The sequence below is a fragment of the Nomascus leucogenys genome, chromosome 24, assembly GCF_006542625.1.
Source record: "Nomascus leucogenys isolate Asia chromosome 24, Asia_NLE_v1, whole genome shotgun sequence".
Classification (NCBI taxonomy): domain Eukaryota; kingdom Metazoa; phylum Chordata; class Mammalia; order Primates; family Hylobatidae; genus Nomascus; species Nomascus leucogenys.
Window position 1 is genome coordinate 22,022,996 of NC_044404.1, and position 22,054 is coordinate 22,045,049.

The following is a 22,054-nucleotide window of genomic DNA, read 5'->3' on the forward strand; positions in this document are numbered from 1 at the left end:
TGTGAATATGCCACACATATTGACCTATGAACCTTGATGGACGTGGGAGTTGTTTCTAGGTCTTTGCTGTTGAGGTTTGAGAACAGGGGCTGCGGCAAACAATCTCATCCACACCTCCTGGAGCACATGTGTCAGGTTTTCTCACGGTGTAGACCTAGGAGGGAAACTGCTGGATCACCCGTGAATTCAGCTTTCGGGGTCACCTGCTCTTTGACCTCATCTCCCACCACTCTACTTTGACTACCAAGCTCCTGTCACACTGGCCTCCCTTTCCTTGAACAAGCCAAGCCCATTACAGCCTCCAGAACTTCGCACCTGCTGTCCCCTCCCTCCAGAGTGCGTTTCTTTCAGGGATTCCCATGGCTGGCTTTTACTTATCCTCAGGACTCCATCAGATATGACCTCCTCAGCCCAAATGTCACTTTCCCTGTCCCCCCATCTAAATGACTTACTCCCATTCCCACCCCAATCACCTATGTTTCATTTTCTTTTCTTTTCTGTTTTGTTTTTGTTTTTGTTTTTGTTTTTGAGACAGTCTTGCTCTGTGGCCCAAGCAGGAGTGCAGTGGCATGATCTCGGCTCACTGCAACCTCTGCCTCCCCGCCTCCCACGTTCAAGCGATTCTCCTCCCTCAGCCTCCCAGTAGCTAGGATTACAGGTGCTGGGATTACAGGTGCCCACCACCACGCCTGGCTAATTTTTGTAGTTTCAGTAGAGATAGGGTTTCACCATGTCTCCAACTTCTGACCTCAAGTGATCCTCCCGCCTTGGCCTCCCAAAGTGCTGGGATCACAGGTGTGAGCCACCGCTCCTGGCCTAGACTCAAACTCTAGAAGGGCTGAGACCATGTATTTTTCACAGCTGTATCCCCTAGTACAGTGCCTGATACATAGAGAAAAAGTGCTCAACAAGAATTTTTTTGCGGAGGTGGGTACTAATATGAATCTCATGTTAGGAAAAAACTGAGACTCAGAGAGGTTAAGCCATGTGCCCAAAGTTGCAGAGCTTGGAGGTGGCAGAACCAGGATTGAACCCTGGTCTGCCCAGTTCCAGTGCCCCTGTTCTTTCGGAAAGAGGAGGTCTTCTCCTGACATGAGCTTTTCTTCCTGAACTCCTGTTATCAGTTGGCCACTCCGCACCACCTGTGCAGCCACCTGTTGGAAGGAACGCTAGGTCCTTCCTTTAGCTGTCACTCCTCCATCTGCACTGGGTGAGGACTATGGCCTTGGACCATGGGAGACCTGTATTTCCACCACCTGTTCTGGGAGTAGGGCCCAATCAGCCCCCCTGCTTACCTTCGGCCCTATATTAGAGCCCCAGGCTCTGTGCCCTTTCCTATCATCCCAAAACTCACGATGCTCCGGCTGCTCAGTTCCCTCCTCCTTGTGGCTGTTGGTAAGACCCCAACCTGTGTGTGTGCTCCCTAGGCTGCCCTAGACTAGGAATCCTTGAGATCTACCACTTGCTCTGAGTCCCATGACACCCTACGCCTGGTTCCACAGGAGGGGGTCTCAGCTTGTAGCCGGGAGCATGACTGTGGGGGCTTTCAGCTTATGATGGAGCAGGAGAGTGGAGGGGAAGCTGTGGATGGAGAAAGACCCCCAAAGGGCTGTGGTGGAAGTCCTTGATGGGGGCAGTAAACAAAGTCAAATGGTTAAGAGTTTGGGCTGTGTGGTTGGACGTCTTGGGTTGGAATTTCCACAGCTCTACTTACCACTCCAACTCTCCTCTCACACTCCCCCTACCTGCCTCCATATTCTATGCTCTGGCCTTTTCCTGGTCTCTCTGCCATATTACATTCCAGCTCAGGGCCACCTCCTCCAAGCAGCCTCCCTTGACGGGCAATAATGGTAACAGATAACATTGATTGAGTGCTTACTATGCCAGGCAGAATCTTTAGGGTTTTTCTTATATTTTCTCATGTAATTCTCACAACAGCCTCAGGAGATGAGTACTATCATTATCCCCATTTTACCGACCCTCAGGGAAGTGAAGTAGCTTATCATAGAACAAAAGGCAGAGCTGCACTTAATGTTTTTATTTTTTGCTTTTTGTTTGTAGAGATGGGGTCTTGCTATGTTGCCCAGGCTGGTCTCAAACTCCTGGGCTCAAGCGATCCTCCCACCTCGGCCTCTGAAAGCACTAGGATTCCAGGTGTGAGCCACCACACACAGCCCAGAGCTGCACTTTGAACCCAGGAAGTCCTTCTTTAAAGCCCCCACTCTGTATGACAATAGCTCTCACTTTTTGAGGGCTCATCCAGGGCCAGGCATTGTTCTAAGTGTATCAACCTCTTCAATCCTCCCAGTGAAGGAGGCCACATTTTAATCTCTATCCCTGGACTCCTGGGATTCTGGAAAGCCCTGCTCTAGTTTAAATGTTCACTGTTCATATGTGGTTACTGAGGTCCAGAGGGTGAAAGGGGCTTGCATGGGGTCACACAGCCAGTTGAAGGCACAGCTTGGACTGGGACCCTGGCCTCCTCTTTGCTTTTGGGGACCCTCCAGCTGATTGACAGCTCTCCTCTGCCCTCTAGCCGCAGGCTATGGCCCACCTTCCTCTCGCCCTTCCAGCCGTGTTGTCCATGGTAAGGATGCGGTCCCCTACAGCTGGCCCTGGCAGGTAAGAGCAATACCAGCTGCCCTCATTCCCACCGTGGGCTCTGGACCCTAAGCTCTAATGGCACAGCATCCAGCCTTGACACCATTGCTCCCTTTGCAATGTCCACTTCAGCTTCCAAAGACCAGGCAGCCCTTGGACCATCTACTTCACAGGGAGGTTTTGCCCATTCCATCTGTAACCCTCACTGGGCTATTTGCAACTTACAAGTGGAATCAGGGGTGAAGGTAATGCTTAATTCAAGGAGCTGGCACACTGATGGTGGAATTTCAGGCACTGTGTTGAAGAAGTGAGATTTTTCAGAGACTCATTTCTAGATTCCTAGGATGATACAACAGGGCTTTGAGGTCTGAAAGCAATGAGGGAGTGAGGGGTCTTGTAAGGCCAGTGGAGGGAAGCTCAGAAGGCTGGACTTGATGTGCTGTGGCTATTTTAATTTAATTAAATTAGGCTGGGTGCGGTGGCCCACACCTGTAATCCCAGCTACTCAGGAGGCTGAGGCAGGAGAATTGCTTGAACCCGGGAGGTGGAGGTTGCAGTGAGATGAGATCACACCACTGCACTCCAGCCCCGGGCAACAGAGTGAGACTCTGTCTCAAAAAAAATTAAATTAAATTATTATTACTATTATTATTGAGACAGAGTTTCACTCTTGTTGCCCAGGCTGAAGTGCAATGGCATGATCTTGGCTCACTGCAACGTCTGCCACCCGCGTTCAAGCAATTCTCCTACCTCAGCCGCCCAAGTAGCTGGGATTACAGGCAGGCGCCACCAAGCCCAGCTAATTTTGTATTTTTAGTAGAGACAGGGTTTCGCTGTGTTGGCCAGGCCGGTCTGGAGCTTCTGACCTCAGGTGATCCACCTGCCTCAGCCTCTCAAAGTGCTGGGATTACAGGTGTGAGTCACTGCACCCAGCCGAAATTTACTTAAATTAAAAATGTTAACAATTCAGTTCCTCAGTGCTTGCCATACTTCTTTTTTTCTTTTCTTTTCTTTTTTTTTTTTGCGACACGGTCTTGCTCTGTTGCCCAGGCTGGAGTGCAGTGGTGTGATCTCAGCTCACTGCAGCCTTGACCTCCTAGGTCCAAGCAATCATCCTACCTCAGCCTCCTGTGTAGCTAGGACTACAGGCATGTGCCACCACGCCCAGCTAATTTTTATATATTTTTGTAGAGATGGGGTCTCACTATGTTGCACAGGCTTGCCTTGAACTTCTGAGCTCCAGTGATCCTCCCGTCTTGACCTCCCAAAGTGCTGGGATTATAGGTGCGAGCCACCATGCTTGGCCTGCTTGCCACATTTCAAATGTTCAATAGTCACATGTGGCTAGTGGCTACCATATTGGACAGCAAAGATATAGAATATTCCCATCATTATTGGAAGTTTTATTGGAGAGGGTCAGCAGGCTGGTTCTGTAAAAGGCCAGAGAATGAATATTTTAGGCTATTTGATGGTTTGGATAGTAATGACTTGACCGTGCCATGGTAGCATGAAAGCAGACACAAACAATACGGAAATGAATGTGACTATTTCCAGGACATCTTTATTACAAAAACAGACCAGAAGCCTGGTGTGGCCCACTGTCCACAGTTTGCTAGCCCTGGTCTAGAGGGAGCTTTTGAAAATCAGAATATGTAGGAAATGGGAAGAGAGGCAAAGAGCTCATCAGGGTGAGCTGGGCTTCAGAAGGCTCAAGAGGCCTTGAAAGAGCTGAGGTTCAAAAGAGTCGGGGGGCTGGGCGTGGTGGCTCACGCCAGTAATCCCAGCACTTTGGGAGGCCGAAGTGGGCAGATCATGTGAGGTGAGGAGCTCGAGACCAGCCTGGCCAGCATGGTGAAACTCCATGTCTACTAAAAATACAAAATTAGCCAGGCGCGATAGCAGGTGCCTGTAATCCCAGTTACTCTGGAGACTGAGGCAGGAGAATCGCTTGAACCCGGGAGGCAGAGGTTGAAATGAGCTGAGATTACCACCATTGCACTCCAGCCTGGGCAAAAAGAGCAAAACTCCATCTCAGAAAGAAAAAAAAAAAAAAGTCATAGGGCGAGGGGTGCGTGATGGAACAGAGGGCCTTCAAGGGCTCTCAAGAAACAGAAGTTAAAGAGAATGTTGGGGTCCCCAGGGAGGTCATAGTCCTGGTGTGAGGAGGCTTTGAAGAATCAGAATGTGACCCCCATGGAAAAGTGATAGGGCCATCACGGGCAGCTGCACAGGTCGCAGGTCCTGCGCTGCACATTTCAGAGGGTGCTCTTGTTTTCTGTGTGAATGGCGCCCTCTAGAGTTGCACAGTGCACAACATATACAGCCATTGGTGGCAACTCTCGTGTGGGGCCCAGCCCACTGAGGCCGTTTCCTCCTGGGCCACCAGGTTTCCCTGCAGTATGAGAAAAGTGGAAGCTTCTACCACACCTGTGGCGGCAGCCTCATCGACCCCGACTGGGTTGTGACTGCGGGCCACTGCATCTCGTGAGTTCTCTACCCTGTCCCTGCCCGTGGCTGCAGGCAGCAGGGGAGAGTGGGTGATGATGGGGAAGGAGGGAGGGAGCCAGTCAGGCCCGGACTGACCTCACCTCCGCCCGCATTAGCAACCTGACCTACCAGGTGGTGTTGGGCGACTACAACCTTGCTGTGAAGGAGGGCCCCGAGCAGGTGATCCCCATCAACAAAGAGGACCTGTTTGTGCATCCACTCTGGAACCGCTCGTGTGCGGCCTGTGGGTGAGTGAATGCTCCGGTCTGGAACCCAGAGGCTCCTCTACTCATCCCTCCATGACCCACAGCCAAGTCTGAGTAGGTTCCAACTCTGAGTAGGGACGTAGGGACGGGGGAGCTGAGTCCAGCAGCCTGTGCCCAGGTCCCACACACTGAGGGTTCAAGCCAGCAGAGCCTTTTACGACCATCACCACCAAACCTGTCTCCCTACACAGGGGACGGCAGAGCTCAGGGAGGGGCGGGAACTCCCCCAAGGCCACTTGGCTAGTGGCTTCAGAGCTCAGGGACCCTCTGGCACCCTTCCCCAAATCCGAGGGTTTCTCCATTCAGTAGATGGCTCACCCAGTGCATCCTGGGCTCCCAGCACCATGCGCAAAAGGAGGAGCACTGGGCTGAGAGTCGGGCTCTGGCATTAACCCTCTGTATGACCTGAGCAAGTCACTGGCCTTCTCTGGGCCTCAGTTTTGCCATTTGTCAAAAGGTGACCATGAAGTTGGGCTTCCTGGGTTTTTGTGAAGGCCAAGGAGACAATCTTATGCCCTTCAAGTGTATGAAAAAATCTTAACAAATATTAGCCAGGCGTGGTGGCATGAGCCTGCAATCCCAGCTACTCGGGAGGCTGAGGCAGGAGAATCGCTTGAACCCGGGAGGCGGAGGCTGCAGTGAGCCAAGATCATGCCACTGCACTCCAGCCTGGGCAACAGAGCGAGACTCTGACTCAAAAATAAATAAATAAATAAATAAATAAATAAATAAATTTGCTCAGCCTTAAGAATGATTTGGGCCAGGTGTAGTGGCTCATGCCTGTAATTCCAGCACTTCAGGAGGTGAAAGCAGGAGGATCCCTTGGCCCAGGAGGCTGCAGTGAGCTATGATTGTGACACTGCTCTCCAGCCTGGGCAACAGACGGAGACTCTGTCTCAATAATAATAATGATGATGATAATGATTATGAAAGAGTGGATTTCGAGGGTAAAGGAGCTGGGGCATCTCAGAGGCGGAATAGCCTGGAGCAACGGCTGGAAGGTAGGACTTGGGCCGGCTGGAGGACCAGGCCCTGTGACTGTTCCCTCCTCCCCAGCAATGACATCGCCCTCATCAAGCTCTCACGCAGCGCCCAGCTGGGAGACGCTGTCCAGCTCGCCTCACTCCCTCCCGCTGGTGACATCCTTCCCAACAAGACACCCTGCTACATCACCGGCTGGGGCCGTCTCTATAGTACGTGCTGACTTCTCTAGCTGGCCACAGGGACAGTGGCAGAAAGACAGGGCCTGGGGGCTGCAGGTTGAAGGTAACACCAAGACCGGACCTTGTACTTTTCTCCCATTTCTCTCCAGCTGCAGCCTTCTCCCACCAACCTCCAAAACACCAATGTGTTCAATTGCACATGTTTTGGTACCTCCTGTGTGCCAGGTGCTGGGGATGTAATGGTGCACAAAGCATGCAGGACCCTTTAGCGGGTGGGAGGAGAGTCCTCATCAGGGCAGAAGAACTGTGCGCCCTGAATGCCCCCTTCCTCTGGGGCTCCTAGCCCTGTGCCCCCAGACCCCTGACTCTGTGCTTTTTATCCCTGCAGCCAACGGGCCACTCCCAGACAAGCTGCAGGAGGCCCTGCTGCCTGTGGTGGACTATAAGCACTGTTCCAGGTGGAACTGGTGGGGTTCCACCGTGAAGGAGACCATGGTGTGTGCTGGAGGGGGCATCCGCTCTGGCTGCAACGTGAGTCAACTCTTACCTGCCCCAGGTGGTGCTGGGTGTGCAGGATCTTGGAATGGGGCCAACTGCCTGGAAGGTGGAGGAAGGATCTTGCCCGCTTGCCCCATTCAGCCTCCAGGCCAGGCAGGACTTGGAGGAAGTCAGCGCAGTCCAGACACAGAGCCCAGGCCTGGGAGTCAGGACCCCCAGGTTGCAGTCTCAGCTCACACACTGACATGACTTGGGACAAGTCACTGTCACTCCCTGGTCCTCAGGCTTCCACATCAGCACAGCAGGGGATACTGGTACCACGACCTCTAACGCCAGGTCGACTCTGTGGTTGTGAAGTTATAATTAAACATTAAGAATACCATCATTGTTCTGGGCACAGTCCCTCGTGCATATAATCCAAGTGCTTTGGGAGGCTGAGGTGGGAGGATTGCTTGAGGCTAGGAGTTTGAGACCAGCCTAGGTAACATAGTGAGATGCCCATCTACAAAAAAAACTTTTTTTAATTAGCCAGGCATGGTGGCACTCGCCCGTAGTCCCAACTACTTGAGAGGCTGAGGTGGGAGGATTTTTTAAGCCTGGGAGTTCAAGCTTACAGTGGCTATGATTTTTGCCACTGCACTCCAGCCTGGTCAACAGAGCGAGACTCCATCTAAAAAAATAAAAATAATAAATAATAAAAAAAATGAGTTAGCTAAGGCTCAGAGGTGTCAAGTAATGTCGGAGTTTCTCGACATCCCTAGAGTTCAGAACCAGTTCCGTAAACCTCAGACATGGCTCAGCCACCCACTCCTCTCTGACGGTTCCAGGGTGACTCTGGAGGACCCCTCAACTGCCCCACAGAGGATGGTGGCTGGCAGGTCCACGGTGTGACCAGCTTTGTTTCTGCCCTTGGCTGCAACTTCATCTGGAAGCCCACGGTGTTCACTCGAGTCTCGGCCTTCATTGACTGGATTGAGGAGGTGAGGAGGGCAGGGCGGCCAGGAGGGCTTCAGGGCGGTGGCTCCTCTGAGAGGTGACAGGTGAGAAACATCGGATCCTGGGGAGGGCCTGAAAGGATCCTAGAAGCTCAGTGGGGAAGGGCCCTTGGGGACATTCCAGAAAGGCTTGGGGATGTTTTCTGATACAGTGTGACCCCGGGAACCTGATGGCTTCTCGGTGGCGCTTGGAACTACAGCTGAACTTCCTTATTTCAACAAGTATTTATAAAGTATCTCCTCTGGTCTTGTCCTCTCTTGTCAGGGAGAATAGAGACACATGCCAGACAAGAGGCTGCCTGGTGGGGGACAGGTGATTACATGAACGATAATGATGCAGTCTGATGAGAGCTGAGAGAGGGGAGTCCAGGCCCCAGACTTCATCTGGGGATGGGGGATCAGAGAGGACTAATAATGCTCATGATAACAGTAATAGCTAAACAAACAAACAAACAAAAGAGTAATAGCTGGGCACGGTGTAGTCATGCCTGTAATCCCAGCACTTTGGGAAGCAGAGGCAGGTGGATCATGAGGTCAGGAGTTCAAGACCAGCCTGGCCAAGACGGCGAAACCCCGTCTCTACTAAAAATACAAAAATTAGCCGGGCATGGTGGTGGGTGCCTGTAATCCCAGCTGCTTGGGAGGCTGAGGCAGAGAACTGCTTGAACCTGGGAGGTGGAGGTTGTAGTCAGTCGAGATCATACCACTGCACTGCAGCCTGGGTGACAGAACGAGACTCTGTCTCAAAAAAAAAAAAAGAGTAATAGCTAGCTGGGTGCAGTGATGCCCACCTGTAGTCCCAGCTACTCGGGAGGCTGAGGCAGGAGGATCGGTTGAGCCCTGGAGTTCTGGGTTGTAGTGCGCTATACCCATCTGGTTCTGCACCAAGTCTGGCATCAATGTGGTGATCTCCTGGGAGAGGGGACCACGAGGTGGCCTAAGGAGGGGTGATCTGTCCCAGGTCAGAAACAGCAGGTCAAAACTCACATGCTGAAAAGTAGTAGGATCACACCTGTGAATAGCCACTGTACTCCAGCCTGGGCAACACAGCAAGACCCTCTCTCTTAAAAAAATAAACATAAATAAAATAAAACAGTGGTGCTTGCTTTGGCAGCACATATACTAAAATTGGAAGGATACAGAGATTAGCATGGCCCCTGGGCAAGGATGACATGCAAAGTCATGAAGCCTTCCATTAAAAAAACATTTCTGGCCGAGCGCAGTGGTTCATGCCTGTAATCCCAGCACTTTGGGAGGCCGAGGCGCGTGGATCACCTGAGGTCAGGAGTTCAAGACCAGCCTGGCCAACGTGGTGGAACCCCATCTCTACTAAGAATACAAAAAATTAGCTGGGCGTGTTGGTGCATGCCCATGGTCCCAGCTACTCAGGAGGCTGAGGCAGGAGAACTGCTTGAACCTGGGAGTCGGAGGTTGCAGTGAGCCGAGATTATGCCACTGCACTCCAGCCTGGGTGACAGAGCAAGACTCCATCTCAAAAACAAACAAACAAAACCAAACCAAACAAAAAAACAGTGATGATTTATAGACCATTTAATCCCTTGGTTCCCAGACCCATGTTAAAAATATATATATATAAGGCCAGGCACGGTGGCTCACGCCTGTAATCCCAGCACTTTGGTAGGCTGAGGCAGGAGGATCACAAGGTCAGGAGTTGGAGACCATCCTGGCCAATATGGTGAAACCCTGTCGCTACAAAAATGTAAAAAAAATTGGCCAGGTATGGTGGTGCATCGCTGTAATCTCAGCTACTTGGGAGGCTGAGGTAGGAGAATTGCTTGAACTCGGGAGGCAGAGGTTGCAGTGAGCTGAGATTGTACCACTGCCCTCCAGCGTGGGTGACAGAGCAAGACTCTGTCTTTAAAAAAAAAAAAAAAAAAGGCCAGGCGCAGTGGCTCACAGCTGTAATCCCACCACTTTGGGAGGCCAAGGTGGGCAGATCACGAGGTCAGGAGATTGAGACCATCCTGGCTAATACGGTGAAATCCCGTCTGTACTAAAAATACAAAAATTAGCCAGGCATGGTGGCGTACGCCTGTAGTCCCAGCTACTTGGGAGGCTGAGGAAGGAGAATGGCATGAACCCAAGAGGTGGAGGTTGCAGTGAGTTGAGATCGTGCCACTGCACTCCAGCCTCGGCAACAGAGTGAGACTCTGTCTCAAAAAAAAAAAAAAAAATATATATATATATATATATATATATATATTTTGTGTATATATATACATAGATATATATACACACATATATACAAACACACATACACACACATACATATACATATATATATATATATATATATATATGCACACATCCCATCTAAATTGTGCTGGGCATTGTAGAAAGAACCTTAGTTAACAATTTAATCGAGAACCCCCCATGAGGTAAGTTCTATCCCTACTACCTAGAGGAGGAAACTGAGGCTCAGAGAGGTCAATCCCTCCCCAGGGTCACACAGCAGGGCTGGAAGTTGAACCCAGTTTCATCTGACTCCAGAACCTGTGCTCCTAAATTGACTATTTTATGTGTCCCCCCAACTTTTCCAGACCATAGCAAGCCACTAGAACCAAGGCCCAGCTGGCAGTGCTGATCGATCCCACATCCTGAATAAAGAATAAAGATCTCTCAGAAAATTCCAAGTTGAATCTTTCTTTCTTTGTTGACTCACCTCTTCCCCTCTTGCCTGTTCCTAAAATCTTAGATCTCATATGCAGACACAGGACCAGGTCCAACCCTTTCATACGAAGATGAGGGAAAAATGATGCTGGGAGAGAAGGGAGTTGCTGTGTGGTGACCTGACCATCCTGGTTTGCCTGGAACTTCAGGAGTTAAGACACTGGACACTTAATGCTAAAACTGGGAAAGTCCCAGGAAAAATGGGACAAGTTGGTCGCCTTAGTATATAGTCACATAAGTCAGTAGCTTTTCAATGCAGGCATATAAACATGGTAAAAATCTGCAGATAAACAGACCCTGCCAGCCCCTCAGGAGGCTCATGGTAGAGTGGGAAGGACAATGTGTGTTCTGCTTCCATTGAAGGGCTGGGGGCTTTGGTTATTCATCCATTCAACAAGCACTTACTCCTTGTTTTAGAGGAGGGCTCAGAGGGGTAAGGAGACATGGTTCCTGCCCTGAAGTGGCTCATTATTTAAAGATAGCTCTCTCAGTCTATGTTCATACTGCTATAAAGAACTGCCCGAGACTGGGTAGTTTATAAAGGAAAGAAGTTTAATTGACTCACAGTTCAGCATGGCTGGGGAGGCCTCAGGAAACTTACAATCATGGTGGAAGATGAAGGGGAAGCAAGGGACCTTCTTTACAAGGTGGCAGGAAGGAAAATTGCCTAGCAAAGGGGGAAGAGCCCCTTAGAAAACCATCAGATCTGGTGAGAGCTCACTCACTATCATGAGAACAACATGGGGGAACCGCCCTATGATTCAATTACCTTCTCCCTTGACACATGGCCATTATGAGGATTACAATTCAAGATGAGATTTGGGTGGGGACATAAAGCCTAACCATGTCATGATCATATCAGGATCATTCATTAAACATGTATTAGGTACCTGCCTTGTGGCAAGTTCAGGGCTGGAAAAATAGAGACAAGTCAGGCAACCCTAGGAAGAGCCCTTGCTGCAGAGAGGAGAAGACACACATACAGGTACACACACACAGGTACACATAGATATACAGGTATACACACACAGGTACACACAGGTACATACACTCAGGCACACAGGTACACACAGGTATACACACACAGGTACACACAATGCTGCACATGAGCCCAGAGCCCAGCGAACTGTTGAGTTTTGAAAGAAAGAATGCTGGCCAGGTGCAGTAGCTCATGCTTGTAATCCTAGCACTTTGGGAGGCTGAGGCAGGTAGATCACCTGAGGTCATCAGTTTGAAACTCATTCTTAAAAAAAAAAAAAAAGGAACAAAACAAGAGAGTATGGCTGGGCCTGGTGGTTCATACCTGTAATCCCAGCACTTTGGGAGGCCAGGGTGGGTGGATCACTTGAGCCCACGAGTTTGAGACCAGCCTGGGAAACATGGTAAAATCCCATCTCTACAAAAAATATAAAAATTAGCCAGGTGTGGTGGTGGGTACTTGTAGTCCCAGCTACTCAGAAGACTGAGGTGGAAGAATCACTTGAGTCCAGTAGGCAGAGGCTGCAGTGAGCTGAGACTGTGACACTGTACTCCAGCCTGGGGACAGAGCAAGACTCTGTCTCAAAAAAAAAAAAAAAAAAAAAAAAAAATTCAAAGGAATCTCTTCCCTCATATTTCTCTTTGAATACCATGAAAGGAAAGATTGTCCCAGCAAGGACACACACAAATGACTTTAATATTAATGGCCCATTTGTAGCCTCCCTTTATACTTTCAGCTACAACTGAAAAAGATGCAACATAGAGAATAATATAGCAGAGACTCAGATAGGTATCCTCCCTTCAGAATTAACAAATTTCACATTTTGCTTCATATTCTAAAAAATATTAATTACAATCATTCACTAAAAAAAATCAAGAGATCTATAATTTTTTAGATCCAGCCTGTCGCCCAGGCTGGAGTGCAGTGGCACAATCCTGGCTCACTGCAACCTCCGCCTCCCAGGTTCAAGCGATTCTCCTGCCTCAGCTTTCCAAGTAGCTGGGACTACAGGCACCCACCACCATGCCCAGCTGATTTTTTTTGTTTTTGAGATGGAGTCTCGCTCTGTTGCCCAGGCTGGAGTGCAGTGGTGTGATCTCAGCTCACTGCAACCTCTGCCTCCTGGGTTCAAGCGATTCTCTTGCCTCAGCCTCCCAAGCAGCTGGGACTACAGGTGCGTGCCACCACACTCAGCTAATTTTTGTTATTTTTAGTAGAGACGGGGTTTCACCACGTTGCCCAGGCTGGTCTTGAACTCCTGGCCTCAAGTGATCCACCCGCCTTGGCCTCCCAAAGTGCTGGGATTACAGGCGTGAGCCACTGTGCCTGGCCAGGATCTATAAATTTGGAAAGGAGATTTTATATCTTATAAAGGGTTACAGCCTGCATGGTGGCCATGCTGACAGGCTGGGAAGTGTAGCCTCCTGCAGAGACGAGAAACAGGCACTCCAAAGGAGGAGGGATTAGAGTGGAAGCTTGAAGCTGAAAGAGTTGGCTAAACATACATATTCAACAGGTTATAGAAGGAGCTGTGGGCTGGGCGCAGTGGCTCATGCCTGTCATCCCAGCACTTTGGGAGGCTGAGGCACTGGATCACTTGAGGTCAGGAGTTCATGACCAGCCTGGCCAACATGGTGAAACCCCGTCTCTACTAAAAAATGCAAAAATTAGGCAGATGTGGTGGCGGGTGCTTGTAATTCCAGCTACTCGGGAGGCCAAGGCAGGAGAATTGCTTGAACCTGGGAGGCAGATGTTGCAATGAGCTGAGATCGTGCCATTGCACTCCAGCCTGGGTGACAAGAGCAAAACTCTGTTTCAAAAAAAAAAGAAGGAGTTGTAAATATTAACAAAGGGGGTCCTGACACATGTGTACTGAGCAAACGTATGTTACATGTGTCCCATGTTCACTGTGGGGTGGAGACTTGACATTTAAATGCATTACTGCTGGGCATGGTGGCATGTGCCTGTAGTCCCTGCTACTCAGGAGGTGGAGACAGGAGGATAGCTTGAAGCTGGGAGTTCAAGGCTGCAGTGTACTTTGATCGCACCTGTGAATAGCCACTGCACTCCAGCCTGGACCCCATCTCTTTTTTTTAAGCACGAAAACAAGACCCTGTACATCAAAAGGTGAAGCAGGAACATGAAGGCACTCAAGTGCAGCTTCTGTAAACCAGACAGAACCAGTCCATGGTCTGTGGTCTTATCAGGAGAAAGTTACTGAAATCTGTGTCCTGACCAATCAAAGCTGTAGTTGTGGCTTTGGAGCAGGAGCAGGGGGTCTGTTAGGGTCTGGTGGTGGATGAGCTGCAGTTGTTTTAATATTATTGATCTCAAAGCCAGTGCTTGTTGAGCTGCTAGAGAAAAGGAAAACTCTCAGGCAGCTGGGAGCGGTGGCTCATGTCTATAATTCCAGCACTTTGGGAGGCTAGGGTAGGAGGACTGGAGGACTGCTTGAACCCAGGGGTTTGAGACCAGCTTGGGCAACATGGCAAAACCCCATCTTAGCTGGGTGGGGTGGCACATGCCTGTAGTCCAGCTACTTGGGAGGCAGAGGTGGGAAGATCACTTGAGCCCGAGAGGTTGAGGCTGCGGTGAGCTGTGATGCACCACTGTACCACTCCAGCCTGGGTGACAGATTGAGACCTTGTCTCCAAAAAAAAAAAAAAAAAAAAAGAAAGAAAAATCTTGTGGCAGTTAGAACATAGTTTATTTTTTTAAGTGTAGGGGTGTAGGGGTCTTAACCCTTATTTGGCATGACCTTAGCTCTTGTTATAATTTGTTATCTTACTGCCACTGAGAATCTGTTCTGTCAGTTGTATGATCTCTATTTTAACATTAATTTTTTTTGTGGGGTGGGGGACGGAGTCTCACTCTGTCACCCAGGCTGGAGTGCAATGCTGCGATTTCGGCTCATTGCAACCTCTGCCTCCTGGGTTCAAGTGATTCCCCTGCCTCAGCTTCCTGTGTAGCTGGGATTACAGGCGTGCACCACCACGCCTGGCTAATTTTTTGTATTTTTAGCAAAAAATTTGGGTTTTGCCATGTTGTCCAGGCTGGTTTCAAACTGCTGACCTCAGGTGATCCGCCCACCTTGGCCTCCCAAAGTGCTGGAATTATAGGCATAAGCCACCACGCCTGGCCTAATTTTTAACATTAATGCTGGTCAGTTGTGTCTACACCACCAAAAGGAAGTCTAATGAGGTGTGTCTGACCTCCGATCCTGTCATGGCTGGGAACTCAAATTTTAAGGTTTCTCTGGGGTCCTCTTGGCCAAGAGGAGTCCCATTCAGTGGTTGAGAGGGCTTAGGATTTTATTTTCAGTTTTCACAGTTAAGGTGGAAGCGCCTTTTTATTCTTCCCAAAAGTCATCACCATGATGGACAGAGGGTTTTTATCCATCAATTACTGCTTTTGCTTTTGGACACATCATAGGATACCTCTTTCTTGCCCCCTTAAAGTTAGGTTTGGGCCAGGCACAGTGGCTTACACCTATAATCCCAGCACTTTGGGAAGCCAAGGTGGGAGGATCACTTGAGCCTGGGCATTCAAGATCAGCCTGGGAGTTCAAGGCCAGCCTGGGTAACATAGTGAGAGCCGTCTCTACAAAAAGTAAAAAATTAGCCAGGCATGGTGGCACATGCCTGTAGTCCCAGCTACTTGTGAGGCTGAGGTAGGAGGATCACTTGAGCCAAGGACATTGAGGATTGAGTGAGCCATGATAATGCCACTGCACTCCAGCCTGAGTGACAGAGGGAGACTCTGTCTTAAAGAAAATAATAACAATACATCTGTCACCTTGGCTGGATGGGATGGCTCATGCCTGTAATGCCAACACTTCGGGAGGCCAACGCAGGAGGATTGCTTGAGCCCAGGAGTTTGATACCAGCTTGGACAATATAATGAGACTTCGTCTCCACTAAAAGTAAAATAAAAAATTAAGCTAGGCACGGTGGCATCTGACTGTAGTCCCAGCTACTCGGGAGGCTACAGTGGGAGAATTGTTTCAGCCTGGGAGGTTCAGGCTTCAGTGAGTGGTGCTCACACACTGTATTCCAACCTGGGTGACAGAGTGAGACCCTGTCTATCTGGGAAAAAAAAACAACAAAAGTTGGGTCTGGCCATTAGGCTTGCCAAGGTGAAATATTGAGAGACAAAGCAATTTGTCAGGCTCTCGTTATCTCTGCCATGACATCTGGTTGTTGCTGGTCAGCCTGGTCCCAGAGTGAGATGTGAACTAAAGACTCTGCCAACCCCTGACGGACATGTAGCCCAACCATGAAATAAACTCTGTTATAAGCCACTAAGACTGGGTGTTATTTATCACAGAGGCATGGACCTAACCTATCCTGACTGATAATATGAGTTTGGTGTTTGTCCTTCTATTCTGTGCTGTTATATTTTTATCATATATATAAATATCCAAAACCAATATATTGCATTGTTTTGGTTTTTAAAAATACATGCACAGCTTCATGCTGTATGGACTGTCCTGCAAATTGCTTCTTTCACTCAATGTTGTGGGTTTTTGTTTTTGTTTTTTTTTGAGATGGAGTCTCATTCTGTCATACAGGCCAGAATGCAGTGGTGCCATCGCGGCACACTGCAACCTCCATCTCCCGGGTTCCAGTGATTCTCCTGGCTCAGCCTCCTGCGTAGCTGGTACTACAAGTGCCCACCACCATGCCCAGCTAATATATATATATATATATATATTTAGTAGAGATGGGGTTTCACCATGTTGGCCAGGGTGGTCTCGAACTCCTGACCTCAAGTGATCTGCCTGCTTCAGCCTCCGAAAGTGCTGGGATTATAGGCGTGAGCCACCCCACCCGGCCTTAATGTTGTGTTTTTGAGGTCTATCCATGCTGTTTTATATATCTCTAGTTAATTGCTGCTGTTTGTAGCATATCCCATTGCCTAAATTTTTATTATTCTTTATTCCTTCCTCATGGATATTTAAAGCAGAGCTAATTTTTTGTGATTGCAAACAGTGCTTCAGTGGATGTCCTTGGACATGTCTCCTGGTGCACATGTGGGAGAGTTTCTCTAGGGTATATTCCAAGAAATGGACTTGCTGACTGGGAGGACATACTCATTTTCAACTTTACCAATTGCCAGATTGCTCTCCAAAGTGACTGTATCAACAATACTCCTTCAAATTCTCTTTTTTTTCTTTTCTCATCCACTGCCCCCACACATTACAAACTGGCCCCATTTTTCTCCTAAACCACTTCTGGCATCTCAGCCCTCCCCTACAACTCTCTTCTAGTCCTTACTCTCACTCCAGCTTTTTTTTTTTTTTTTTTTTTTTTTGAGATGGAATCTCTGTCTCCTAGGCTGGAGTGCAGTGGCACGATCACGGCTCACTGCAACCTCCACCTCCTGGATTCAAGTGATTCTCCTGCCTCAGCCTCCCAAGTAGCTGAGATTACAGGCACGCGCCACTGCGCCTGGTTAATTTTTTTGTATTTTTAGTAGAGATGGGATTTCACCATGTTAGCCAGCCTGGTCTTGAACTCCTGACCTCAGGTGATCTGTCCATACGCTCCAGGTCTTGCAAAGCCTGAGAACTGGTATGGCAAGGACAGAGCGAGGGCAGGGAAGAATTAGAGTCAAGCTGAACAGAGAGTTCCACATCATGGGAGTGATGGGAGGTGGGGAGGAAGTTCTGAAACCACACACATTAATCATTGTTATTGAGTCAGACAGACAGTGCCTGGTGACATGTAACTGTCAGGCGTTGCCAAGGCACAGTAGGGTTGCAAAGGCTGAGTGTCCACTTCCTCCCAATGAGTCAGGAAGAACCCTTGGATAATTCTCCAAAATAGTTTCAGAGTAAAGGGCAGTGGGATATATGTAATTTCATAATGTGGCTGGTCAGCGGGCCCCCAAGGGACCTCTACTCATCCTCAGAGGGAGGCTGGGAGCTGTGATGACCCAGTTCTCTCCACACATGGGAAGCAGAGAGTCAGGGAATCTTGCCTAAAACTGCCAACAATTCAGTTTTCCTTTATTCAAATCTCCAAGTCTTAACAATTCAAGTCTTTTAAAACCCATATAGTCAATAACTTAATTCTTTGAATAATGATTAGAATGTCAAGGCCAATAATTTTTTGCTTTTGATTTCTAAATTGTGAAAAGCCAACAATCCATTTTTCAAGAAGGCACAATGTCAATACTTCAATTCCCTTTTTTTTTTTTTTTGAGCGGAGTCTCACTCTGTCACCCAGGCTGGAGTGCAGTGGTGCAATCTCGGCTCACTGCAACCTCCAGCTCCCAGGTTCAAGCGATTCTCCTGCCTCAGCTTCCTGAGTAGCTGGGATTACAGGTGCCCACCACCACACCTGGCTAATTTTTGTATTTTTAGTAGAGACGGGGTTTCACCATGTTGGCCAGGCTGGTCTTGAATGCCTGACCTCGTGATCTGCCTGCCTCAGCCTCCCAAAGTGCTGGGATTACAGGCATGAGCCACCGCGCCTGGCTGGTTTGTAGAATTCTTTATATATTCTGGACATAGGTCAGATGATTGAGATCAAATGTGAATCTGGGCTGGGTGCAATGGCTTGCACCTGTAATCCCAGCACTTTGGGAGGCTGAGGCAAGTGGATCACTTTAGGTCAGGAGTTCAAGACGAGCCTGGCCAACAGGGTGAAACCCTGTCTCTACCAAAAATTTAAAAATTAGCTGGGTGTAGTGGCACGTACCTGTAGTCTCAGTTACTCAGGAGGCTGAGGTAGGAGAATCGCTTGAACCTGGGAGGTGGAGGTTGCAGTGAGCCGAGATCGTACCATTGCACTCCAGCCTGGGCAACAAGAGCAAAACTCCGTCTCAAAAAAAAGTGAATCTGTCAAACTTTCTTTTGTCAATTAACATCAAAGACGTAGTCCTATCCCAGCACTTTGGGAGGCTGAATTAGCTGGGCATGGTGGTGGGTGCCTATAATCCCTGCTACTCTGGAGGCTGAGGCAGGAGAATTGCTTGAACCAGGAAGGTAGAGGTTGCAGTGAGTCAAAATCACGCCACTGCACTCCAGCCTGGGCCACAGAGCGAGACTCCGTCTCAAAGGCAAAAAAAAAAAAAAGACAGTGCTGAGAAATCTCGTTCTCTGCCTGGCCAACATGGCGAAACCTCATCTCTACTAAAATACAAAAATTTGCTGGGCATGGTGGCGGGCACTTGTAATCCCGGCTACTCGGGAGGCTGAGGCAGGATAATTGCTTGAACCCAGGAGATGGAGGTTGCAGTGAGCCGAGTTTGCACCATTGCACTCCAGCCTGGGCGACAAGAGTGAAACTCCACCTAAAAAAAAAAAAGAAATCTCATTCTCTAAAATCAGAGACTGTCAGAAAGTTTGCTGTTTGAAATCACATCAGTGAGAGCAGAACATCCCACGCTTCTCTAGTGGGTCACAAGAGCCAGGTTTGATACAGAGACATAGCCTGTATCTACCCAGATGCAGAGCTTCAGATAAAGGGTTTTTGGACACAGTCTATATTTGTCTTACCTTTGTGGTGTCCACGGAAACAAGACTCTGATTCTCAGCCCACGCCAGATATTAACCCCTTTACACACTGCCAGCTTTGCTTTGCGCCTATCAACACGGCTTCATTTCAATTTCACCTAAACTCCAACCTCCCCCAAATCCTATGATAATCCCATTTCTTCCTTTGTTTGGTGAGACCCTCCACAGTTTCTCTGGTGTGTTGTCTCTCTTGCTACATCAAGTTAATAAGCCTAATTTTGTTAAACTACAGCTATATCCCTAGTGGTCTTTATCAGATTGGATTTGTCATAAAATTCAGGCTTTCTCTTTTCTTTTTTTTTTCTTTTGAGATGGAGTCTCACTCTGTTGCCCAGGCTGGAGTGCAGTGGTACAATCTTGGCTCACTGCAACCTCTGCCTCCCGGGTTCAAGCAATTCTTCTGCTTCAGCCTCCCAAGTGGCTGGGGTCACAGGCATGCACCACCACACCCAGCTAATTTTGTATTCTTAGTAGAGATGGGTTTTCATGGCCGGGCGCGGTGGCTCACGCTTGTAATCCCAGCGCTTTGGGAGGCCGAGGTGGGCGGATCACGAGGTCAGGAGATCGAGACCACGGTGAAACCCCGTCTCTACTAAAAATACAAAAAAAAAAAAAAATTAGCCGGGCGTGGTGGCGGGCGCCTGTAGTCCCAGCTACTTGGAGAGGCTGAGGCGGGAGAATGGCGTGAACCCGGGAGGCGGAGCTTGCAGTGAGCCGAGACTGCGCCACTGCCCTCCAGCCTGGGTGACAGAGCAAGACTCCGTCTCAAAAAAAAAAAAAAAAAAAAAAGAGATGGGTTTTCACCATGTTGCTTAGGCTGGTCTTGAACTCCTGACCTCAGGTGATCCATCCACCTCAGCCTTCCAAAGTACTGGGATTACAGGCATGAGCCACCATGCCCAGACCATTTTTTTTTTTTTTTGAGACTGAGTTTTGTTCTATCCGCCCAGGCTGGAGTGCAGTGGCTCAATCACAGTTTACTGCAGCCTCAATCTTCTGGGCTAAAGTGATCCTCCCACTTCAGCCTCCCAAGTAGCTGGGACCACAGATGTGCACCACCACACCAGGCTGATTTTTTAAAAATTTCTATAGAAATGGGTCTCACTATGTTGCCTTGGTGGTCTCAAACTCCTGGGCTCAAGGGATCCTCCTGCTTCAACCTCCAAAACTGTTGGGATTGGCCGGGCGCGGTGGCTCATGCTTGTAATCCCAGCATTTTAGGAGGCCGAGGCGGGCGGATCACCAAGTCAGGAGATCGAGACCACGGTGAAACCCCGTCTCTACTAAAAATACAAAAAATTAGCCGGGCGTGGTGGCGGGTACCTGTAGTCCCAGCTACTCGGAGAGGCTGAGGCAGGAGAATGGCATGAACCCGGGAGGCGGAGCTTGCAGTGAGCCGAGATGCGCCACTGCACTCCAGCCTGGGTGACAAGCGAGACTCCATCTCAAAAAAAAAAAAAGTGTTGGGATTACAGGTGTGAGCCACCACGCCTAGCTGCTCTGTTCCTTTACTCACTCATTGATTCATTCATTCAGTGTTTGTCCAGCCTATGCTCAGTTTGTTGTTGTTGTTCATTTTTTTTGAGATGGAGTTTCACTCTTCTCGCCCAGGCTGGAGTGCAATGGCCTGATCTCAGCTCACTGCAACCTCTGCCTCCCAGGTTCAAGCAATTCTCCTGCCTCAGCCTCCTGAGTAGCTGGGATTACAGGTGCCTGCTACCATGCCCAGCTAATTTTTGTATTTTTAGTTTCGCCATGTTAGTCATGGCTGGTCTCGAACTCCTGACCTCAGGTGATCCGCCCACCTCGGCCTCCCAAAGTGCTGGGATTATAGGCGTGAGCCACTGCGCCTGGCTCCTATGCTCAGTTTTAAGTACTGGGGTCATAGTGGTCCTTAGCTTTGTGGACCCTGCCTCTAGTGGATGAGATAGAAAATAACTAGGTAATTACAAAAGCAAAATAACAGGTTATAAAGGAATTGGAAGGGTGCCCAGGGTCGGGGGATAGAGGAGGTGGGCAGAAAAGGAGACGCTACAGTTGAACTGGAACCTGGGTGAACAGATCTCAGGAAAGAGCACTGCAAGCAGAGATCAGCAAAAGAAGTGAGGATGAGGCCGGGTGTGACGGCTCACGCCTGTAATCTCAGCACTTTGGGAAGCTGAGGTGGGTGGATCGCTTGAGGTCAGGAGTTCGAGACCAGCCTGGGGAACATGGCAAAACCCTGTCTCTACTAAAAATACAAAAATTAGCTGGACACGGTGGTGCAAGTCTGTAATCTCAACTACTTGGGAGGCTGAGGCAAGAGAATCACTTCAACCCAGGAGGTGGAAGTTGCAGTGAGCCGAGATCATGCCACTGCATTCCAGCCTGGGTGACAGAATGAGACTCTGTCTCAAAAAAAGGCCGGGCATGGTGGCTCACACCTGTAATCCCAGCACTTTGGGAGGCCGAGGTGGGCGGATCACCTGAGGTCAGGAGTTTGAGACCAGCCTGGCCAATATGGTGAAACCCCATCTCTACTAAAAGTACAAAAAATTAGCCGGGTGTGGTGGCTCGTGCCTGTAATCCCAGTTACTTGGGAGGCTGAGGCAGGAGAATCGCTTGAATCCGGGAGGCAGAGGTTGCAGTGAGTCGAGATCACACCATTGCACTCCAGCTTAGACAACAACAGTGAAACTCCGTCTCAAAAAAAAAAAAAAGAAGTGAAGATGAGCTTGTCAGATTTGCAAAATAACCAGAAGGTCAGTGTTCTCGGAGCAAACTGAGTGAGCAGGAGGGTGGGGAAAGATGAAGCACAAAGGCTGAATTTTACCTGGGATGACAAAATAATCTTACACAAGCCTAAACGTATA

At 49.1% G+C, this 22,054-nt stretch overlaps 1 protein-coding gene and 1 non-coding gene across 2 annotated transcripts; both read left to right on the forward strand.

Moving 5' to 3' along the window:
- The first annotated feature begins 1,355 nt into the window (after nt 1-1,355).
- Nucleotides 1,356-10,589, forward strand: CELA3A (chymotrypsin like elastase 3A). Its single transcript, XM_003282644.4, has 8 exons — nt 1,356-1,395; nt 2,537-2,622; nt 4,988-5,085; nt 5,205-5,336; nt 6,411-6,547; nt 6,906-7,048; nt 7,843-7,995; nt 10,572-10,589. Exons 1-8 carry the CDS (start codon nt 1,356-1,358, stop codon nt 10,587-10,589), a joined length of 807 nt encoding a protein of 268 aa, XP_003282692.1.
- On the forward strand, nt 9,109-9,212 carry LOC115833090. Its single transcript, XR_004028540.1, has one exon. It is a non-coding gene; the product is annotated as a U6 spliceosomal RNA (small nuclear RNA).
- Nucleotides 10,590-22,054: the final 11,465 nt, after the last annotated feature.